Raw genomic sequence first — 22,378 nt, 5'->3', positions numbered from 1 at the left:
CAATTTTATCTCTCTTTTGTCTGCTTTTTGTAAAATACGTAAATAGATTCAGATTTAGGTGACTTTGATTATTTTTTGGTAACCAGAAGGTGTCATTAGTGCCTTTTTTATCTAATGTTTGATTCTTCAATCTCGTACTTAAAAAAAGTAGCAGAAGTTACTTGCCAGGATTGAAAAAAGAAATTTAGTTACTCCTTGCTCATCCATTTTAAATCGTTTTTCCAGTACTTTTTCTAATAGATTGTTGCTTTAAACTGTTAGCAAATATTCATTGGTCATGTATTCTAACTAAAATGAATTTGAATAGGGCATGTTAGAGAGGGCTTTGAAAAACCTAAAGGAAGACAGAAGCAAGATTGTGTATCCACATATTGTCATTGCCATTTCTTTCCTGCAAATAAAAAATTGGTAGATTGATTAGTCTTGAGAGGCACAGATTCCATTCACTTTTGTATCTTCAGTACTAAGCACATTCACTCAAACATGATTGAATAGATGAATGTTTGTGTAATGTGTGTTAAAATCAAGTAACTAGGAATAGAAAAAAAAATCACTGCTTTCCTGCCTTGGCAGCTGAGTTTTACACACCTCAGAGAGTATGTGATTGCACTGAACAAACATTTATTGAGCAACTACTATTTTTCAAGGCACTGTACTTGGTACTTTATGTAAAATAATGGGAAATGGGGGAGAGGCTCATAAAAAGTCAATAGTTATGGAAAGAGATAGGAAAAATAGATGACAAGCAGAGTTCAGTTCAATATCATCATTGCCAACTGTGTTCCACTCTGTGCTTAGGGGTAGAGATACAAAAATGAGACATCATCTTCACCCTTAAATAATTTCTTTAAAAAGCCCTCAATCCTAGCAACCAGATAATCCTTATTAGTAATTTTTAAAAAACATTCTTTTTTTGTAAAAACCATTTAGAATAGAAAATTCCAAATTACATAGGAAAAGAAAATACAAAGTAAGTCCCCATACCTATATTGTTTTTTTATGTATCTTTCCAGAAAAGAAAAAAAATTACATATACACATTCTATATTCTTATATATTGTGGGCAAGCAAATGTATAAACTGTTCATCACCTCTTTTCACATAATGTATTTTTGATAGTCTTTCTATATCAGCACAGAGAATGTTGCTTTAGTCTTTTTCATTTTGCAAGGTATTTAATATATTGTATTTTATTTATTCAGTACTAAATAGTTAATACTTGCTTAAGGCAGTGGTATTCTTCTTTTAATAAACCAAAATTTAGTGAACTGTTGAGCAGTTCAATGTAGAGTTTAGAGAATGTAAAATATGGCACTAGTGTTCATCTTTATTTTCTTTATCATCAAACATTAGTTTCAAAATAGTATAATAGCTGCCATAAGACAACTACTGTATTACATCTGTTATCTTACAGCAGAGTAGCATGTAACTCTGTCTGTGAGGGGTTGAGGGTATGTTCCCGTGTAGTGACACCCACTGTGTCTTGAAAGATTCAGTAGAAGTTAATCAGACAAGGAAGTAAGAAGGGTATTGCAGGCAGAATAAACAAAGGCATGCAGTGATAGATGTTTAAAATCAAGTTTTTTTTCCTCTTTGACTTCATAGTCACTCTTTCTCATTGTAATTGTCTTTCCCACGTCTTATTCTTGTTCATGTCTTTCATAGAAGCAATTATAATAATAATCCTAATGTCCATTTCAGTCAGTAAAAAGGCATGATTTTTATTGACCTCCTTTCACATTTAAGATTACTCCCTAATCTATTTTCCCAAAATCTCTTCTTGATCTCTTAGTTTCTTTCTTTAGTACTTGGTCATTCATAAAATCATCTTTGAGTTTTCTAAGAAAATTAGTTGAAGAGAATACCTCCACATTTTTGCACACTAGAAATGGAAGCCTCTCAGGTAACAGATTCTCAAGCATTAGTCTTGTATCCTGCCTGGGTAAAGGCAGTTTTGTCTTCTCTTCTGAAGTTGCTGTTGTTCACTGTGGGTTTGCAGGACATTTAGGCCACAGGATTTAAATAAGAAAAAGTGTTGGAAAGGTTTGTGAGAACTGTGACCAGCAGCTTTAAACTCTGAATTTCCCACTCTATAGGGATAGTAAACTGGAAAGGCCTTCCTGTCAAAAATATCTTACCCATCAAGAATCATTGATCTGATAAGGCAAACAATGCTAGGCTTCAGTAGGGAAAGCTAATAGTCATATCTTAATGTTACTTAATTTCCTGATGCATACTTGAATGAATAGATGATTGGGAGTTTTGCTTGTCGGGAAAGCAAAGAATAAGCAGGAGGAAACAGGACTGAGTGATATGATGAAATGGGTGGGGATGTATGCAACGTGAGTACCCTCAAATACTTTGGAGGTCAAGAAAACAGTTGGAAAGCCAAGAGATAAGAGAAAAATGTGGAAAAAAAAGTGATAGGAATAATGAAAGTAAACTTGGTTTATATTACAGTTTTGCCTAGCCCTGGACTGAAACACTTTCTCATCTCAAAAACCAGATGGCAAAGGTAACATACTCCCTTTTCTCTTTCCAACACTCCATCTCCATTTTTCTCACTGTATCTTTACTGTAGTAAAACAGAGAAGATGTGAACCATCCCATGAAATTTTTATAACAGTATTTCTCAATTCTAGCTGCCTTGCTGAGTCGAATTTGACACTTTTAGTGTATAGATGCCTAGGCCTGCCTCTTAACATCTGAATAATAATCTCTAGGCATAGGACTTGAATATAACTATGATTAAGAAGTTCTATAGGTAATTCTGATGAACAGCATGGTTGAAAACAAGGTATGTATTATGATTATATAAGAAGACATGAAGAATTCTACAGGATGACTTACAGATATATGTTCAATATTATGTATAGTTATTGTTCTTCTGTGCAGAGACTTAGATGGGTCCTAGTCAAGTGCCAGTTTGCAAATTCATATGACAGGTTAAATTCAAAAGGGCCTAGGAGTGTGTATCAAAGTCCAAAATGCAGAGAGCTGAAGTAACTAGACCAAAACAAAATCCTTGAAGTATAGAGCTCAGAGTAAAAACCTGGGGAAAACAAACACAGATGCAAGAGGGCAGGAAACTGGGTCATAAATAGGGAATGAAGTTAAGTGGTTAGAAGCTAGACAAATTCAAGGAGAAAAATCTAGAACAAGCAAAGTATGTTTGGGATAATTATTATGGGTATCCCTAGATTTTTGATAGCTTACCTTTATCAATGAACAGATGTGACTGTGTGTGTGTGTGTGTGTGTGTGTATGAAGGCAGACAATGACAGAGTTTGTTCTGGGCTATTTAGCAAATACTGTTTTGATAGATGGAATACGGACATAGCCTTATTTTGTTTATACAATATATACTATGGAGTCCTACTATTCCATACTAAAATACAAATCTATCACTATATAGTTTGATCATTATGCTAAAATATCTGACTTACAGAGAAAGGGGTTTATGTGCACAAAGTTAGCATATTTCCTGTAATATATCAAGCACTGGATTCCATGGAGTTACATCTCTGAATGGTTAAATATGTCATGTGTCCTTCTTTTAATATTTTACACACCTTCACCCTCACTTTATTTGCACAGCTGTTTTTAAGTTTGAATTGGGGCAGTGTTGCCCTTTGGGATGTAAATTTGAGTTATTAATAGTCTAATATAATACAGTAGAAAATTCTGGTATGTACATTGCTACTTTTTATGATGATATTTACTATGTAAACAATATGTGTTTTCCATGAGTGTGTTTACCCAATACAATGTGGTAGACCATAGAGGTAGTTTGTCATGAATGTCAGTTTTCAAAAATACCACAAAGCTGTATGAGCCATTGTGAATACTGAATTTATACCATATGTTTTAAAACTACTTTTAAATATTTTTACATTATAAGCCAGTCGTCCCTAGGAGAATAAGAAATACCAGAAACATTTTTATTGCAGTCCTTTATAGAGTATCTGTTTAGTCAAGCTTGACTAATGTTTCAGTATTTTGAATATTGATTATTATAATAATTAATTTGAAGTGTTTACATTAGTTCTTCTTCTAGAAGTTGTAGAGAGAACTTTTTTGGGTAAATATCAAGATAACTTGGTTGTTTTCCTGATAAAGATACAAACAGAGGAAGCACTACTAGTTACCAATTCAGATCTACGCATTTTTTCTTCTTTGCTAACTGAACTATGATTTTGTTAAGGAATCATCAGTTGCTACTGGGAGCAACCCTTTCCAGGGCACAAATCTGTGACTGATCTGCTCCTTCCCTGCCTCCTCCCAGCCTAGTACCAGGGCGTCTTCTAGTATTGTTAGTGCACTCCACATTTGCACAGTCAAATATCAGTAGTGTAACCCTCGAAAGCCTGCAGGCTTAGCTTCATGTTTACCCCCAGCCTTAATATGATATGGGTTAATGAGGTGATTCTCCCATAGATTCCTCCATTTACTTTAAAAAAAACAAAAACAAAAAAAACACAGTAGCAGGTCACAAATCATCTTTTAATGGTGTCTTTTAATCTGATGCTGCCATTTCTGTATCAAACAAATTTGTCAAAGGTGCATGATACCTATCCTAGTATAGACTGTTTCTCAAGTTGTATCATCTCTAGGAATTGTGAGGGAGGAGGCTACATATCTACATATGTAGATAATTATCTTTACTGTTGTTGAGGTTTAAAAATTGTTCCTTTGCTTTAAATTTAGAGGTACTTCATCTGAAAAGGTTTCTAGAGGTTGAAGAAAAACGTGTTGAGCACATTGTTTGAATATATAACATACTGTTTAAATAAGCTTATCTTACATTTCCAGATTTCTCAAATATTCTATATATGATACTAAAACTGCTAACATAACATTAACCAGTTAATATCAGCACTAAATCATGTATTATATCATAAAGAAATGTATGACTAATGTCTTAGTCCCGTTAATGGCAATGAATTAATCCTATCATTGCAACAGTGCAAACAATTGCTGTCTTTTCAGTAAAGATCTGATAATATTTTCTATCTCATACAATATGTATTTTCTTAAACAAGGCTGTTTACTGCTGTGGGCTTTTAATGCTGGAAGTTTGGAGGATATTGAGGAATAAAGCATCATTTCTCTTTTCAAAACAGCATGAATTTGACTTCCATTTCCAGCAGTGTAAGAGATGAGATTTTTCTGAGGGTTCCTCCTGCTACAGTTCAGCTAGATACTGGCTAAATTAGAACATGTATTTTTTTAGGCATTGCTGAGTCCACAAAAAGTAAGGGAAATCTCTATGGATCAAGAAAAATTACAAACAAAATGTTTAAAAGGAGAGAATGGGCAGAGGGAGGAAGAGGAGTTGAGACCAAAGGAGGGAACTATAAGCCATAAAGTGATAGATAGTGTTGTTCTGAGATAAATGCTGGTCTCATTGACATCTAAAGACTAATAATGGTCCCCAACTAATGGGGAAGCTGATCCTGAAATATCCATACTAAGCCACACCCTTGACTGAGACAAAGCAGTCTTCAGTCTATCTCATGCATAAGCAAATTCAAATCCTTTTAGGGAACTACTTCTTAAATTCAGGCTCTTGAAATTTCAACAGATTAAAATCTATTAAATATGAGCTAAAATCTTAGAAAATCCCAACTAAATCCTAAGATACATGTGGCCAGATATCTTGGCTGACCCTCCTATTATATTCAACTAAAAATCCTGAATACAATTGATTTTTCCTAGAAGCATTGAAATGATGGGAATATATATCCAGTCAATATACAGAAGAGTGCTGAAGTCCTCAAAGATAATGGAAACACTGAAGTTCCTGAGGGTATTTGTGTGCCATAGCAAACTTGAGCTTTAATAATTTCATGATTTGAAACCACAAAGGTGGGAACAAAAATAAGGGTACCAGTAGTAGGAAGAGAGTAAATTTGAAAAATTCAAGAAGCATTTAAGATTGTTTAAAGGAGATAAAGGAAAAGGGATTATCAAGGATCATTATCAGGTCTCTGTTTTGAGCAGCTGAGTGAGTGACAGAACGACGTGTATGATAGGAAACGCTAAGGAGGAACCACATTTTGGGGCAAAGGTGGAACATGTTTCTTTAATGTTTTTCTTTCATTCCTAGCATTTGCCATAAAATGGGGTATATAGCAAGCAGTCAATAAAGGAATAACTTATGAAATAAAATTATAAATGGTTAAAAAAAAAAAGCGCTGATTCAGCACTGGTCAAACCTAAAGAAGAAACAAAGGTATTTGATGAGACATCTCCAGAATAATTATATTTTAAATTAATTCTTTTCAATTACTCTCTTTTGGCCTTCCTATAAATCATTAGTATTTTGTCAAGAATCCGGAGATTAAGGCATGGATCTTTTTTTAGCAACTCCTAATTTAAACCATGAAACTAAAATGAAGACTTTGAAATTATGAGAACATAAGAGCCAATTTAGTAACAACAACATTGGGCCATAAATATCAATAAATATTCAACATAGAATATGCTGAAATTTAGGAGATATTCAGCAAACTAAGTATGCATCCACTGCCCACTTTGCTAGATACCGAGGATATCTAAATGAAACATTTTAAAGTAATATCTAATGTAATAAATAGGGTTTTTTTTTTTTACCGATAAGACAATCGTAATATAGTTTGATAGGTACTGTATTAGAGTTATGTATAAGTTACATGCCAAGCATAGAGAGAGTGATTTCTAGATGTCCAAGGGAGTGCAGAAACACTGCATAGAAGAAAACATGCTTTGACTGACTAGCATTCTCCTCTGTCTCTCTAATATTGTGACCTGGATGAATCAGTTAGCTTTTGTGGATCATCTGTAAATTAGTGAAGCAAGAGAGGGGTTAAATTAGACGATCTGTCCCTTCTGGCTCTAATGATATCATTCTATTACTTGAATGTAGCTTTCCAAAACATGCATATTATTTAAATTTAACATTATTTGTATTTATCAAGACATTTATTTTTAGTATCTTTTTTTCTTAATTATATTGGATTTGCATAAATAAATACTTTCCTGCTACTAGTCTGAGCATTTGGATTATCTGAGCATTTGGATGATAATAAGACATTTTTGAAAATTTTACTTTTACATTTATACCTGTATAATAATGGCCATAAATGTTGTTTCTCCCAGTTTTATATGTTTGGGTTTTAAGAAGTAAAACTAGCAATAATTTATAGCAAATGTATATATATTTATTTTCTTAACTATATTGATATTAATAGTGTATTAGTTTGTTCAGTAATTCAGTGAGGAACTATCAGGATCTATCTCAGCTTGAATTAAGTTTCTGGTGTGACTAGTATAGGTATTGTTCTTTGCAACCATATAGCAGATGAGTAGACTTTACTACCAGCCTTGTAGATTCAGCTGTTTATAAGCTTTTGTTACAATATCACATTACTCCTCACTGTTCAGCTGGACCTATGTCTCAGAAACATTATTGCCAATTAATATGGGATGAATACAGAGATTTCTAGATGTACTTGGCATTCTGTGCACAATTACCTCACTCTGACAGCTGTATATGATCTTCCGTCAGCTGTATGTTTTCTAGAATACTGGCACTGATTTTATTTTTGCCATGGGGCATCTTCTTGCTGCCTATAAGTAGTTAGAAATGGAACTTTAATATATTTTGCTTATTTCTTTCTTTAATTTGCACCTCGTTATTTTTTGTGATTAATAGAAAGTGGTTTCTGAAGCTCAGGCAGACTGGATTTATTCAGCATAAAAAAATTCTCCTTGTGTTCATGGTAAGTAAAAGAAGCCAAGAAAGTGTTTAAATCCAAAATAGAAATTGAGTATGTCCACTTAAAAGAAGTAGTAAAGTGGAAGAGTTTATACTTTGTATATAAAGTAATATGAAAGCAAAGTTGACAGAAATTCTTGTCAGAGAGTTGACAGTCAAATTAATATAAAACAGGTTTTACAAAAACTAGATTACAATCTCCTCATTTTATATATGAATCTAGATTTTGATGCTGTAGAGCAAATAACCTTGAAAAATATTTTGCTGTAATGTTCTCATTTCTTTTTCCTGGGGTAAATAAATTACCAGAAAGTTGTCTAAATTTTCTTCATTATCATCCATCTGACACAATGTGTGAAATTTTTATTGGTATGAAGTTACAACATCATCTGTAATATTAGTATAAAAATTATCTGAGGTGTTCCATATGTGTCTCATTATAAATTATTTTATCAAGTATAGAGTTTTACAGCAGGGGAACCTGCCATACACAATGAGAAACTCCACTGGGAAGCTGCTATCACAGTGTTTGCCAAACCAGCACAATGTTTTCTCTCAGCACCTGGGTTTTGCCATTGTATAGTCATGCATAAAAATACCAGGACAGTTGTATCTGGACTGATTCATTAATAATAAATGTTTTAATGCAGATATGATGCCTTTAAAGTAATATACATGTCTTTTAAAACTCGGTGTTTATTTTCTTTTTTATATACATCACACTTTATATACATATACCTTGAGATTACATTTCCAGCCTGCATTTTTAACCAAAGGATAAGTGAAATACTGGTACATTGATCATATAATGGAATTAACAGTGGAGATGAGAAGTAGAAAAAAAGGATATTGTAAATCGGGTTATGTATACCTCGTGTATTAGGCAGGGTGCTCATACACACACATGTAATTAGATTTATTAAGAATGGGCTGACACAATTATGGAGGCTGACAAGTTCCACGATATGCTCTCTACAGGCTGGAGACCCAGGAAAGCCAGTGGTGTACATTCCTATATGAGACTAAACGCCTGAGAATCAGGAATGCCGATGGTGTAAGTCCCAGTCCAAAAGCAAGAGAAGACAGATGTCTCAGCTTGTGCAGTGAGGTAGTGAGGGAGAGAATTCAGCCTTTCCCTAACTTTTTGCCCTACTCAGACTCTCAATGGGTTTGATGATACCCACCCATATTAGGGAGGGCAGTCTGCTTTATTCAGACCATCAATTCAAACACTCATTTCTTCCCCAAACTCCCTCATGGGCCATCCAGAAATAATGTTTAACCAGATATCTGGGCATCCCATGGCTCAATCAAGTTGACACATGAAATTAACCCTCACACTCAGCATGGCCCAGTAGGAAACAAATCAGAGATAATAAATTTAATCATTTTATTGTAATCGTTACCATTTTACTATTACCAACTCTCTCCATTTGTATTTTCTGGGAAACAAAACTTCATACATAAAGTCTATATCTCAGTGATTTAAATTGAAGGTACAGTCTGGTGAAGGCCGAAAGAAAGGAACCATAGGGGCTCAGTCCATATTTATGGAATGAATTAGTTAATTGCCATGAACATATAATCATTGTGCTGTGATTTTCTTTAAATGTCTTGAATTCTAGAATCTTTAAGTATCTCCTTTACAACTTGAATCATTGTTGACAACTGCACATAAACATTATCTTTTTAAGTTACTTTTTACACCCACATTTTTTCTGATCATTTAAGAGCAGAGCAATTTCTAGAACTTGCCTGCTTTTGAATCGCCTTCTATATTATTATTCTTATGGTTATACTATTTTAAGTTATTCTTCATTATTTTATTAATGCCGAAGAGTAGGTCTGGTTTAAATAATTAATTATATTTATCTTTTAGGGTTTGTTTTTGTTGTTGCTGTTGTTGTTTTGTTGTTTGAGACAGGGTCTCACTCTGTTGTCCAGGCTGGAGTGCGGTATCATGATCATGGCACACAGTAGCCTCGACCTGGGTTCAGGCAATCCTCCCTCCCCAGCTTCCCAACTAGTTGGGACTACTAGTGCGTGACACCACACCTGGCCAATTCTTGGCTTTTTTTTTTTGGTTTTTGTTTGTTTGTTTGTTTGTTGTCATAAAGACAGGGTTTCACCATGTTGCTTATGCTGGTCTTGAACTCATGGACTCAAGCACTCTGCCCACCTCTGCCTCCCAAAATGTTGGGATTACAGGTGTGAGCACCATGCCAGGCCTATCCTCTTAGTTTTAATATATTTTAGAAACCAGTAACATGTGAGTACTTCACAAATCTTGATAGTTCAATATAATGTTTAATACACCTTTTATCCTTAGGCAATATTTTGAATATCATATATACTTGGCCTTATTTAAAACCTGAAATGAAAATCAAGAAAATTTTATAGAATTCTCCTATAACTGATGCTAATTATAAAACTATAAAATTCTAAGGTGGGAAATGAGTTTCTAAAGTTGCAACTAAACTGAGAAGTCATCTTTACTTGAGAATGTGTCAATCTACATGGCAATTCTTCAGATACCCTTGAAGGATATTTTTCAGGAAACCTAAGGAGTCTTTGTCAGTCAGAATAACATGTCAGAATAACATGGAACAGAGACTTAAGTTTAAAATCAAGGTAAAATGGCTGGTAAATGACAAATACTTGACCTTTTTTTTTTTTCTAAAAAAAAAAACTATGTTTTGTGGGAGATTGTAAGATGCCTATCAACCTAAATTTTACTTTATTGTTTCAAAGCATTATAAAAGTGACATAGATGCATGTGACACACAAAAAGGAAGCTTTAATAAAGGACTTTGAACTATGAATGAACTCAAAATATTAAACATTTATTTCTATATTTACCTTTCAACATAAGTAATAAATATATTCACATTATAAAACGAGTTTGAAAGTATGCAAACATATATGTTAAAAAGTAAAAGTTTGTTTGGCATCACAAGTGACACTCCCTTCACATATTTCTTGCTATGCATGTACATATACAAATGTGTACATGTACAAATACCTCTTTTCTAACAAAAGGATTCAAACTGAATCCTTTTCATTCATTCATACATGTATATATTCTTTCAAAAATATTTATTGAGTGTCTACAACGTGCCAGATACTTTTGAATGAGAAGTGGAAAAAAAGTCCCTGCACCCATGTCATTTACCTCCTAGTAGGTAGAAACTGCAGAGCAACAAGCAGATAGATAACTAGTACATCAGATGGTGATAAATACTATGGAGAAAAATAAAGTAATGTGAGTTTGGAGGCATGCTGTTTTATATAGGGTAGCCAGGAGAAGCTTTGTTGTTAAGATGACGTTGAGCAGACAGTTGAAGGATGAGGGAGCAAGCCATGCAGCTATCTTGGAGACATAATGTTCCAGATAGAGGGAGCAGCAAGTAAAATACCCTAAGACAGGAACCTGTTGGCCCTTTCAAGAAAGAACAAAGACCAGCATGGCTAAAACAGTGTTGTGACAAAAAGCAGGGAAATTTCTTAGGGAACTATTGCTGGAATCCAGATGGAAGATGGATAGCGCAGATCAGAGGGGAACTTTGGAAGAGATGGTTAAACACTTCTTGTGCAAGGTTTTTGAAAATGCAGTTTTATGTGGGTACGTGATTGCGAAAAGAAAAGCCTATCTATAAACATTAATATGATTTGAGAAAAAGTGAAGTCATTTTATGACAAGTTAAAGCAAAAGGATCTAAATCTACCTCAGTAAAAGATTTAAAGCTGGAGAATGTAATGTCAACAAGGATGGTGTGATTATTTTAGAAAGAGATTTGGCTTAAAACAAATTGTCAAGATAATAGGAGAAGCAGCAGATGCTGATCAAGAGGCAGCAGACAAGTTCCCAGATGCCATTAAGAAAAGTATTGGAATGTAAGGGTATCTTCCTGAATAAATTTTCAGTGCAGATAAAAATGCCCCATTCTGGATAAAAATAACTGCTGCAAAGAACACTTATTAATAAGGAAGAGAAGCAAGCACCAAGATTGAAGGCAGGAAGCGATAGGCTAAGTCTACTGTTTTGTGCAAATTCAATCAAGTTTATCAACAGAAATGTCCTTATCTCTAAAACTACTAACTCCTGGGCCTTAAAGGGAAAAGATAAACATCGGTTGGCTCCTTTTCAGTTGTACAACGTGGAGGTCTGGACAAGAATCCTTTTTCTGGATTGATTTCATCAATGCTGTATATGAAGTCATGAAGTATCTTGTCCATAAGGAGCTGCTTTTAAAGTTCTTTTGCTATGATACTGAACAATGTGGCTGGCCACCCAGAACCCCATACGTTCAACACTGCTTTAAAGAAGATGTACAGACAGCTAACAAGTATATGGAAAAGTGGTCAACATTACTGATCATCAGGGAAAGGCAAATTAAAACCACAATGAAATATCACATCATACCTGTTAAAATGACTGTTATAACAGAAAATCCCATGGGACAACAAGTCTTGACAAGGATATAAAGGGAACCCTGTTACATTGTTGGAAGGAATGTAAATTGGTGCAATTGCCGTGGAAAATGATATAGAAGTTCCTCAGAAAATTAAAAGTAGAATTACCATTTGATTCAGCATTCTGACTTTTGAGTATGTATCTAAAGGAATTGAAATTGGGATCTCAAAGAGATATCTGTACTCCTGTATGTATGACAGCATTATTCACAGTAACCTAAGATATGGAATAATTTCATCTCCATTAATGAATAAATGGATAAAGAAAATGTAGTACACACATACAATGGAATATTAGCCTTTAAAAAGAAGCAAGTCCTGCCGTTTTCTACAATATGGATGGACCTGTAGAAAATTATCTTAAGTGAATTAAGCCAGGCAGAGAAAAATACTGCATGATCTCACTTGTATGTGAAATCTAAACCAGTCGAACACAGAAGCAAGAGCAGGGGCTGGGTGGGAGAGAAACAGGGAAGTATTGATCAAAGCATACAAAGTTTTGATTATATAAAATAAAATTTGGAGATATATTGTATGTATAATATAGGGCCTATGATTCACGGTACTGTATTGTATACTAAAAAATTGCTAAAAGGGTATGTCTTATATTAAGTTCCTTTACTACAAATGGAGAAAAAAACAGGAAGGAGACAACTTTTAAAGGTAATGAATACATTTTTGGCATTGCTAATGATGATGGCTTGATGGCTTTACAGGTGTTGACTTATTTCTGAACACAAAAAGTTGTATACATTACATATCTACAGCTTTTTATATGTCAACCATACCTCAATAAAGCCGTTTTAAGAAAAGAAAGGGAGGGGAAAAATACATATCAGGTATGAATGTTCATTGAAACTAAAGACTTTTTAGCCATTAATTGAGTGACTGGCCCATGTTAAGTACTCAATAAATATATATAAGATTAAAAATCCAAATTGTAAAAAGTTGAAACAGCAAATGAAGTGTGAAATGAAGCTAGCAAACTAGTCACAAGCAGATCATGTAGGATTTTGTCAGTCATACTAAGGATTGGGGTCTTAATATTAAAAGGAGAAAAGGGATTTTTTTAAGGAGAAGAAGGATTTGTTAAACAGGAAAGTGAACTGGTGAGGTTTGATTTTTTTTTTTTTTTTTTTTGAGATGGAGTCTCATTCTGTCGCCCAGGCTGGAGTGCAGTGGTGCAATCTTGGCTCAGTAAAACCTCCGCCTCCCAGGTTCGAGCGATTCTCCTGCCTCAGCCTCCCAAGTAGCTGGGATTACAGGCAGCCATCACCATGCCTGGCTAATTTTTGGATTTTTAGTAGAGACGGGGTTTCACCATGTTGTCCAGGCTGGTCTCGAACTCCTGACCTCAGGTGATCCGCCCACCTTGGCCTCCCAAAGTGCTGGAATTAAAGGCATGAGCCACCATGCCCATCCCTGATGAGGTTTAAATTTTAAAAGATCATCATGGTTGCAGAATTGAGATTGGAATAAAAGGGAGCAAGAGTGGATACTGGCACACCAATCAAGAGACTGTTGTACCAGTCCGGGTAGTTTAGGATGGTGGAAATAAAGAATTTTTAGATTTGAGGAAAATTTAGGAGATAAATAAATAGGAATTTCTAAAACAAACTGAATGAGAAAGTGTCAAAGATGTTTCCTGAATGTTTTGACTTGTGTAAATGAATAAATATTAGTGCCAGTTATTAAATTCTGAAACTTCATAAGATCTAGATTTGTATTTTGAAGTTAGTTTAATTTTAGACATGTTGATTTTGAGGTGCCAATGAAATATCCATTTGGAAATGGTGGTTAGGATATTGATAATTCAAAACTAGATCTCACAGAAGAGTATAGGATTCCAGATATAATTTAGCAATGGTAGTGGGTTGATTAATGTCTCCCAAAAAGTCATGTTCATGAAGAACTTCAGAATATGACCTTATTTGAAAACTGGGTCTTTGCAAATTTAATTGGTTAAGATGGAGTCATCATACTGGATCGGGTGGGCCCTAAATCCTAGGAGAGTGCACACAGAGAGACACAGAAAAAACTGCCACGTAGACAGGTAGAAAATGACAAGGATTACTAATAATCACCAGAAACTGGTAATGGAAGAAACAATGAAGTATTCTTTCCCAGAGCCTTCAGAGGGTCTGTGGCCTAGCCAACAGCTTGATTTTGGACTCGTGGCATCCAGATTTGTGGAGAATAAATTTCTGTTGTCTTAAGCCACCCAGTTTGTGGTTAATTTGTTACTGCAGCCTGAGAAAACTAATACAAGAATTATTGTTGTGTATTGTGGTATAGATAAGATATCCTAGAGAAGGAGTATAGTAAGGGGAAGAGTATAGGTAGTGCAAGGGTTAGAAATTGGCTATCACTGACAGAGGGTGCTCACAAACTAATTTTGGGCAATTTGGTCAGCTTTATTATGCCCACCTTGTGCTTTAAAAAGCAGTAGGACCCAGCAGATGTGATACTTGGTTACCATACAAATAGCTTTATACCTATTAGATCCTACCTACCACTTTATACATGTGTTTAACCACTGCAGGCATTTCAGTTTGTGAGCCTTTGTTCAAATAAAGTATTAAAGGGATGTGGGGAGTGGCAAGACTAAACCACAGAAACATTTCATAGGCAGATAGAAAATAATGAGTCAGCAAGGGAGTATAAAGAGAATTAAGGCTACAAATAAGAGAGAATGGTATTATGGAAGACAGATGAAGAGATTGTTTAAGGAATGGGGTATCAAAAGTTTCCGAAAATCTACAGTGAGTGTTTTTTAATCCATTGGATTTGTTCTCATAGATTACACTGTTGAGGGAAACAAGAGCTGCTGTTGACATGGTTAATGTGTGTGTTTTAGAAAGATAATATTGCTCTTAGTATAAAGGATGGGCAGGAAGACCAAAACAAAGCGACAAAAGATTTAATGAGTAGGTATTGCATTACCAAGTTAGTAGCTAATGAAGACTGAATATGAAAAAGAAGTATAATTAAGAGGATGTATATATAAGAACTTAGCATAATGGAAAATGGTTCTAAAGTTCAAGCTTGTTTAATTAGGTGGATAATGATATTAACACAAGAAGGAATAACTAGTACAATCTCTAAATTTAAGAGATTATTGTTTCTAAAGCTTGCAAGAAATACTAAGAAATAGGATAGAAAACAAGAGACTTCATCTATTCCACAATTATGGAAGTGAGGCTAGGGGAAAGCAATTTGATTCACTGATAAAGGGTGATTAATGTTCAGTTTGATTAGATTTGAATATGGGTATATGAGCACAAAGAGAAGACTGATACATAAAAGTAGAAATGGTGAACTATAACTTTGATTCAGGTCATATGAGGGAACTTCAGTCTTCACTGCAGTCAGAATGAAACTAATCAACCAAATTCTGAAGATAATATTGAAGATCTACATAAAAGGCTTTGTTTGACTTTGAGGGTTTGCTGCCTTCTTATCAGTTGTTTGCACTTAACTCCATTAGATAAAGAGCAAAGGTGTGAGGCCACTGTGATCTCAACCACAGAGGAAACTGTTAAACACAGATTCAGAAAACTTCAAGATGTTTATGTAACCGCGTGGCGTCCAGAGGAGTGATGTGTTTTCATATAGCTTTGAGCCAAGGCTGGCAGTTCATGTAAACTGCACTCGTATCTTAAAGTTCCTAGGTGTTTTGGATAGGAATTCAGGGATCCAGGTCCATCAAGTAAGACTGACCTTCTGTCCTTCATACGTTGTTAAATATTTAAGAGGGAGCTCTCTTACACACAGGTTGAGTACCCTCTGTCAGCCTTTGTTGTAGTAAATAGTAGCTTTATGAATTCTAAGGAAGACCATAACCCTCCTTCATAATCTGCATAATCTTCATCAGTACAAGTCAGGAAACATATTTGAAGTAAGACCATCTTTTATTATGCTCCACTTCTCCAGTGACAGCCCCATGGGCTCCATGTATGATGGCTCCCTTGCTGGCTTCCATCTGTATCACCTGGAAACAAGGGAGATCCCAGGAATCCTATTTCTCTGTCCATATCTTCCCTTTATCACCAGAAGTCAATTGGGAAGCCTAGAACTCTGTTCCCATGGAAAAATTTTCACGCCATCTTCCCTCTACCACAACACTTACAGCTTCACCACTTTGTCTCTAGAACTCTGAGGACTAATCCCATCGTGTCTTTTATCCCTATTCATATTAGCTACCACCAGAGCCCAAGGACTCACAGCTCGTTTCTTATTTCTAGAACCCTAATCACAGGTATCTCCATAAGCCCTTGGTTTTGACTAAGTGTCCCATTTTCTGGAATTCACAGTCAGTCATTATGAAAATTGCCTATATATATATTGCCTCTTCTCTGAAAGTTTATTTATTTTCGTAACCGATCAAAACCTAGCTGTAACGAAGCACACTGCCCATACTCCTCAAGCAGTGGATTTTTTCCCCACATTCCTTTTATGGAGTAAGCCTCCTTCTCATTGCTAATTGTAGACTATGTGTGTTATCTAATGCTGTGTAAAAAACCACCCCAAAACTCAATGGCTTATAGCCACAATAATTATTTAGTATCTCTTATAGTTTCTGTGAGTCAAGAATTTGGGAGTATACTTGGCTATGGGTTTCCTATATTAGATTTTTCCTTCTAATAATATACCCTTTCTGGTATAGTGTATTTTTCATATGTGCTGTACCCCTTTCAACCTAATATTAAGTAATATTTTTTCCAGTCCAAGTTTTCTTTAGATTGTCACTGAGGGAAGACCTCTCTGCCTGTTTTCAGGAACAAGCTTTTTTCCCGGCAGCCTAAGGTAAATTGCAGAGCAGTGATAATCCAATAATTATACCTTTCATTACAAATCAATTGTTTTTTGGATTCTTTTCATATTCTGCGCTATGTTGACTTTCATCTCTTTTTCTTCCAGTGTTACAAATCTGTTTGTAGGTATTTGGTTAGGATATTAGAAGAAGTTTAAAAATTGCTAGTCACTTATTTTAAGTTGTAAGATATTCTCTATTTTGGTTTTGGAGAGTATATCCTACTGGAAGCTCAGTTTTTAAATTTTTGTTTCATATTTCATTAAATCTTCCTCTCATCTTTATGTCATGCTTCTTTATTAGGTTGAAATCTCTGCTCAAATAGCACACCCTCAGAAAAAGACTTCTGTGTTAATTAGAACAGTTATTTAACTACTGTGCCATGGATGTTTTATGGGTATGCCTGAGATATTGTTTCCCTTGTTCCCTGGGGTTTGCCTGTGACCACATCATCATCCTCTGTTTATTCTAATGTGACATACAAATTTTGCTATATTCCAAGAGTGCTGAGCTATAAAAAGTTTGGCAAGCATTAAGATGAAGATTTAAATGTAAAATAGATTTAGGACCAAAGTAACAGTGACTTAAACAAGACACAGGGACATTTATATTTCAATCCAGAGGTCAACAAGTACAGCTGCTCTAGAAGCTCTGTACAAAAAAGTCTTATAGGAACCGAAGGGTCTTCTATTTTGTTGCTCTACTCTCTACTGCTCTTGTTTTCATGGTCTTAGTTCACTTGGTACCATGAACACATTCCAGACAGAAAAGAAATGAAGCAGGTAGAGGTAGAAAGTGTGGGTGAAAGAACATACACCCTCCCATCCCTTTTAAGTACATGACCTGGAATTTACACATATGGTTTCTGCCCACATTCAATTGGCCACAACTCAGTCTTGTAGCTATCCTAGTAGTTGCATAGAAATCTGAGATTTGCAGCCTTTAATCTCAACAGCTGAGTTCTCTGTTACTACAAGGAACAAGGAGAGAATGGATGGGTAAAGGGAGGAGTAGCTGTTTTATTGGTTAGTAATGAACCAGTTTGAATATAATAGCACAACCCCATCTCTCTAGCCCTTTACTTTTTACAGCGAGATCTGTATTTCTCTTATTTGTCAGAAAAAAAAATATACTTATCGTAACCCTTTCACTTTGCAATAATCATGTCTCAGTTAAATCATAAAAGCTTCAATAAAACCCAAACCACTCTTTGAAGTCATCTTGGAAATAGAAGTAGCCCAGAGTCCCTAGGACCTGGATAGGCTACAAGGGCTCTATGAGTCCTATCCAATTGTAAGTAAAATTGTTTGTTAATATACATTTATATAGCTTGGTGGTTAAGAGCATGAGTTCTGGAGTCAGATTGCCTGAGTTTAAATTCCACCTCTGCCTTGTGCTAGATTTGTAAGTAAGGCAGTTGACTTAAGCTGTCTGTCTGTGCTCAGTTTCCCTATCTGGAACATGAGAATAATAGTATACCTACTTCACAGAATTGTTCTAGGAACTGAAGCTAGTTAATACATTTAAAGGACTTACAATAGTGTCTTGATGTTAAGTGCTGTGTAAATACTGGCATTTTTATTGATATATAATATTTGTACATATTTACAGGGTATGTGTGATATTTTGATAAATGCACAGACTGTGTAATGATCAAGACAGAGTATTCAGGATATCCACCACCTCAAGCATTTATCATTTCTGTGTATTGGGAACATTTCAGATCTCTTCTAGGTGTTTTTAAATATACAATATATTCTTGTTAACTATAGCCACCTTACTGTGTTATCGAATATTAAAACTTATTTCTTCTATCCAATTGTATGTTTGTACCAATTAATCTACCTCTCTTCATCTACCTCTCCCCACAACACACATACCCCTCCCAGCCTCTGGTAACTGTCATTCTACTCCCTATCTGCATGAGATAATATTTTTAGCTCTCACGTATGAGTGACAATGTGTGATATTTGCCTTTCTGTGCCTCGCTTATTTCACTTAACACAGTGACTTCCATTTCTACCCATATTTCTGCAAATGCAGGGTTTTTTTTTTGACCAAATAATACTCTATTGTATATATATACACCACATTTTCCTTATCTGTATCTATTCATCTGTTGATGGATACTTAGAATGATTTCATATCTTTGCTGCTGTGAATAGTGCTGCAATAAAGATGAGGTTGTAGATATCCTTTTGAGATATTGATAATTTTCCTTTGGATAAATATCCAGTAATGGGATTTCTGGATTGTATGTATGGTAGTTCTGTTTTTGATTTTTTGAGAAACCTCCATGTTGTTTTTCATATGGCTACATGATTTACATTTACCTGATGATTAGTGATGTTCAGCATTTTTTCATATAGCTGTTGGCCATTTGTATGCCAACTTTTTAGAAATGTCTATTCAGATCCTTTGGCTACATTTTAATTGGATTAGTTGTTTTGCTATTGAGTTGTTTATTTGTATTATAATTTGTATTCCTGGGGGGATGGTCCATATCTTCCATCTGATTATCAGTAGGGTCTATTATAAATTTTAATTTAATACCTGAACATCTGGATAGGCTATGATTGTAACATCTTTCATAGGCTATGATTGTAAAATTTAAACTTGTTCTCTTTCAATCAAAAGTCATCTGGTCCCTCACGGTACAGAAGTTTACTTACTGGAATCTATCCCAACTGCATTTTCTTATAAAGCACCTTTTTGTTTTTATTTTATTTTACTTTTTATAATATAATAGAAATTAATATTTATGTTTATCTCAACTTGCTTTTAATTATCACTGGTTTTGTTTTTAATAAAATTTTCCAGGTCTTAATTTAAAATATAAATTGCTTTCTTTTCCTTTCCAAAAACCCTGTGGAACTAACAGTTCTACATCAGAAATTTTAACATCACCAAGTTGCATGTGTAACTCTATTAAGTTGAGCAGTAGATATGTGATTAAGTAATGAACATTGATTTTTGTTTTTGTTGTAAAACATAGGTGCATTTGAGCTAAATTGGGTCAGAGTTGAAAATATTACAGTCTCTTAATATAAGGAAGAAATAAGAGCCTGTAGAGCTGTTCTTTTTCTGAAGGGGGAACGTAGTGGCTTAAAAAAAAAATCTGATGCTTCAACATTGTTAGGAATGACTTTATATTATTCTATAATAAATTGCCAAATGTCATATTTAATAAGTCACTTTTAAAAAGTCAGGTCAGCAATAAATTTTCAATATCTCATTACTTACCTCCTATAGTTATAATGAATATCAAGAGTATTTGCATTTTAAATTGCTAAATCTTAGAGAAATTGTTTTGGCAAATTGGTTGGTACCAGACTTGGAACTTAAACACAAAGCAGCTGTGTTGAGCAAATACCACTTTCATAACATTAGTATGCTTTCAATTAACAAACTGGAATGAACTGTTAAACATCACCATTTCCATGTTAAACTACTGTTTTTACTTTCTCGATGACTGATTTGCTTTCTCAGTAGATTATTTATTTTAACTGAAAAAGGAAGAATTTTATTTAAATAATCCGTATTTTTCCCCCATCTGCAGAACGTACTCAGGAAAAGTGGGGATTTCCAATGTGCCACTATTTAAAGGAAGAGAGATGGTGCTGTGGTCGTAATGCCAGAATGTCAGCATGTTTGGTATGGTTATATTTTTTCCTGGAGTAACAGCTTTATCCAGATGTTGTAGAATTTATTGTTTTTGGCTAGTATCATGGACTCAGTGCCAAATTTTGCAGAACATCCTCATTAATGCTTTTGTGCATTGGAAAGTATAAGAAAAAAATGATTTTCCCTTTAAACAATATCCACTCTACATGCAGTGTCATGACAAAATTATATATAATTATTTTAATTATTATATAAAATATAATGTAAAGTGTTCAATACTTTATCCAAAGCTCTGTGGTTTGTGTTTCTTTCTAGTAGATCATTTGGTTTCCTAAATTTTTATAGAATGGGAAAAATATTAAGCTAATTGAGATATGAAGTAATTATCTAATTAAATAAAACATTTATTGTGCTGCATTTGACTAGTGCCCTCAGACCTAGAACGCTCTAGCCCGTAATGTTCTCTGTTCATGGCACTATGTCAGTTTACAAAGAAATGAGTTAAATAACGTAAGTGATTTTTGTGTTATCAGAAAATTAAAATGCTGCAGTTATGTAGAATTAATAAATTTAGAGATCTGAAGTGCAACATAAGGACTATAGTTAATATGGTATTATATACTGGAAATCTTCTGAGAATAGATTTTAGGTGCTCTTACTGCGCACACACACAAAAGGTAATTATGTGAGATGGTGGATATGTTATTAATAAATTGCTTACCTATTATAATCATTTCACTAGATATAGATGCTGCTCAGCTTATGATGGGGTTATGTCCCAATAAACCCTTCATATGTTGAAATTACAGACAAAAATGCACTTAATACACCTAAGTTACCAAATATCATAGCTTAACTTAGCCTACTTTAAATGTGGTCAGAACACTTAAACATTAACCTACAGTTGGGCAAATTCATCTAACACAAAGCCTGTTTTATAGTAAAGTGTTGAATTATAGTAAAATTGAATTATAGTAAAGTGTTAAATCTCATGCAATTTATTGAAAACTATATGGAAAGTGAAAAATTGAATGGTTGTGTGAGTAGTCAAAGTATAGTATCTACTGAATGCATATCACTTTTGCACTATTGCAAAGTTGAAAGTTGGGAACTATTCATATGTATATATAAACATCATGTTGTACACTTTAAATTTATGCAATAAAAAATTTAACAAAGTAAAATACAGTTGATTAGATAATACGTTTAATGTCCAACCGCAAGGTAAACTAATTCTTTCAGGGACCATTATTTCTATGCCTATTACATAGCAACATAAGAAATAGTGTGCCAGTGTTCTAAGTTATATATACTAGAATTATCTTAGAAATGTATTTATGCTAACATAATAACTTCCTTTGGTAGCCCCACTTAAACTACTTTTCTGGAAATTTGTCTTGTTCTCTCACTCTTTAGTAAATGGTACTTGTTCAAGATCTTGTTAGAATGACAGGTTCTTCTTGGGATAACTTAAGTATCAGAATGCTCATAGCCAGTGTTATACCCTTGACGCAAGAAATTGAAATAGTCTTTTTTAAGTGAACCTAGCCTCAGAGAAAAGACCTCAAGATATTGGCATCAGGGATTTCACAATGTACCAACGTAGATCTATCCCTCTGTGGTGAGAACCACAACTAATAGTCCTCACTCATAAGCAAAACAGTTTTAATCAGATTTATATTATCCTCATTTTCATTATTAACAGAAAGA

At 34.4% G+C, this 22,378-nt stretch overlaps 1 protein-coding gene across 5 annotated transcripts in view; it reads left to right on the top strand.

Moving 5' to 3' along the window:
* LOC105473281 (methyltransferase like 25) overlaps nt 1-22,378 on the top strand; it is a 125,137-nt gene that overhangs the window by 57,410 nt on the left and 45,349 nt on the right. For all 5 annotated transcript variants that reach the window (XR_011609012.1, XM_071071355.1, XM_011726994.3 and 2 more), the window contains exon 6: nt 20,604-20,698. Coding sequence is in view for 4 of the 5 variants with exons in the window: in XM_071071355.1 (XP_070927456.1) it covers nt 20,604-20,698 (95 nt within the window). In the remaining variant the exon portion in view is untranslated. The remainder of the gene's footprint in view (nt 1-20,603; nt 20,699-22,378) is intronic.

The sequence above is a fragment of the Macaca nemestrina genome, chromosome 10 (assembly GCF_043159975.1).
Source record: "Macaca nemestrina isolate mMacNem1 chromosome 10, mMacNem.hap1, whole genome shotgun sequence".
NCBI classification, from domain to species: domain Eukaryota; kingdom Metazoa; phylum Chordata; class Mammalia; order Primates; family Cercopithecidae; genus Macaca; species Macaca nemestrina.
This window is presented reverse-complemented; position numbering and strand designations above follow the sequence as displayed.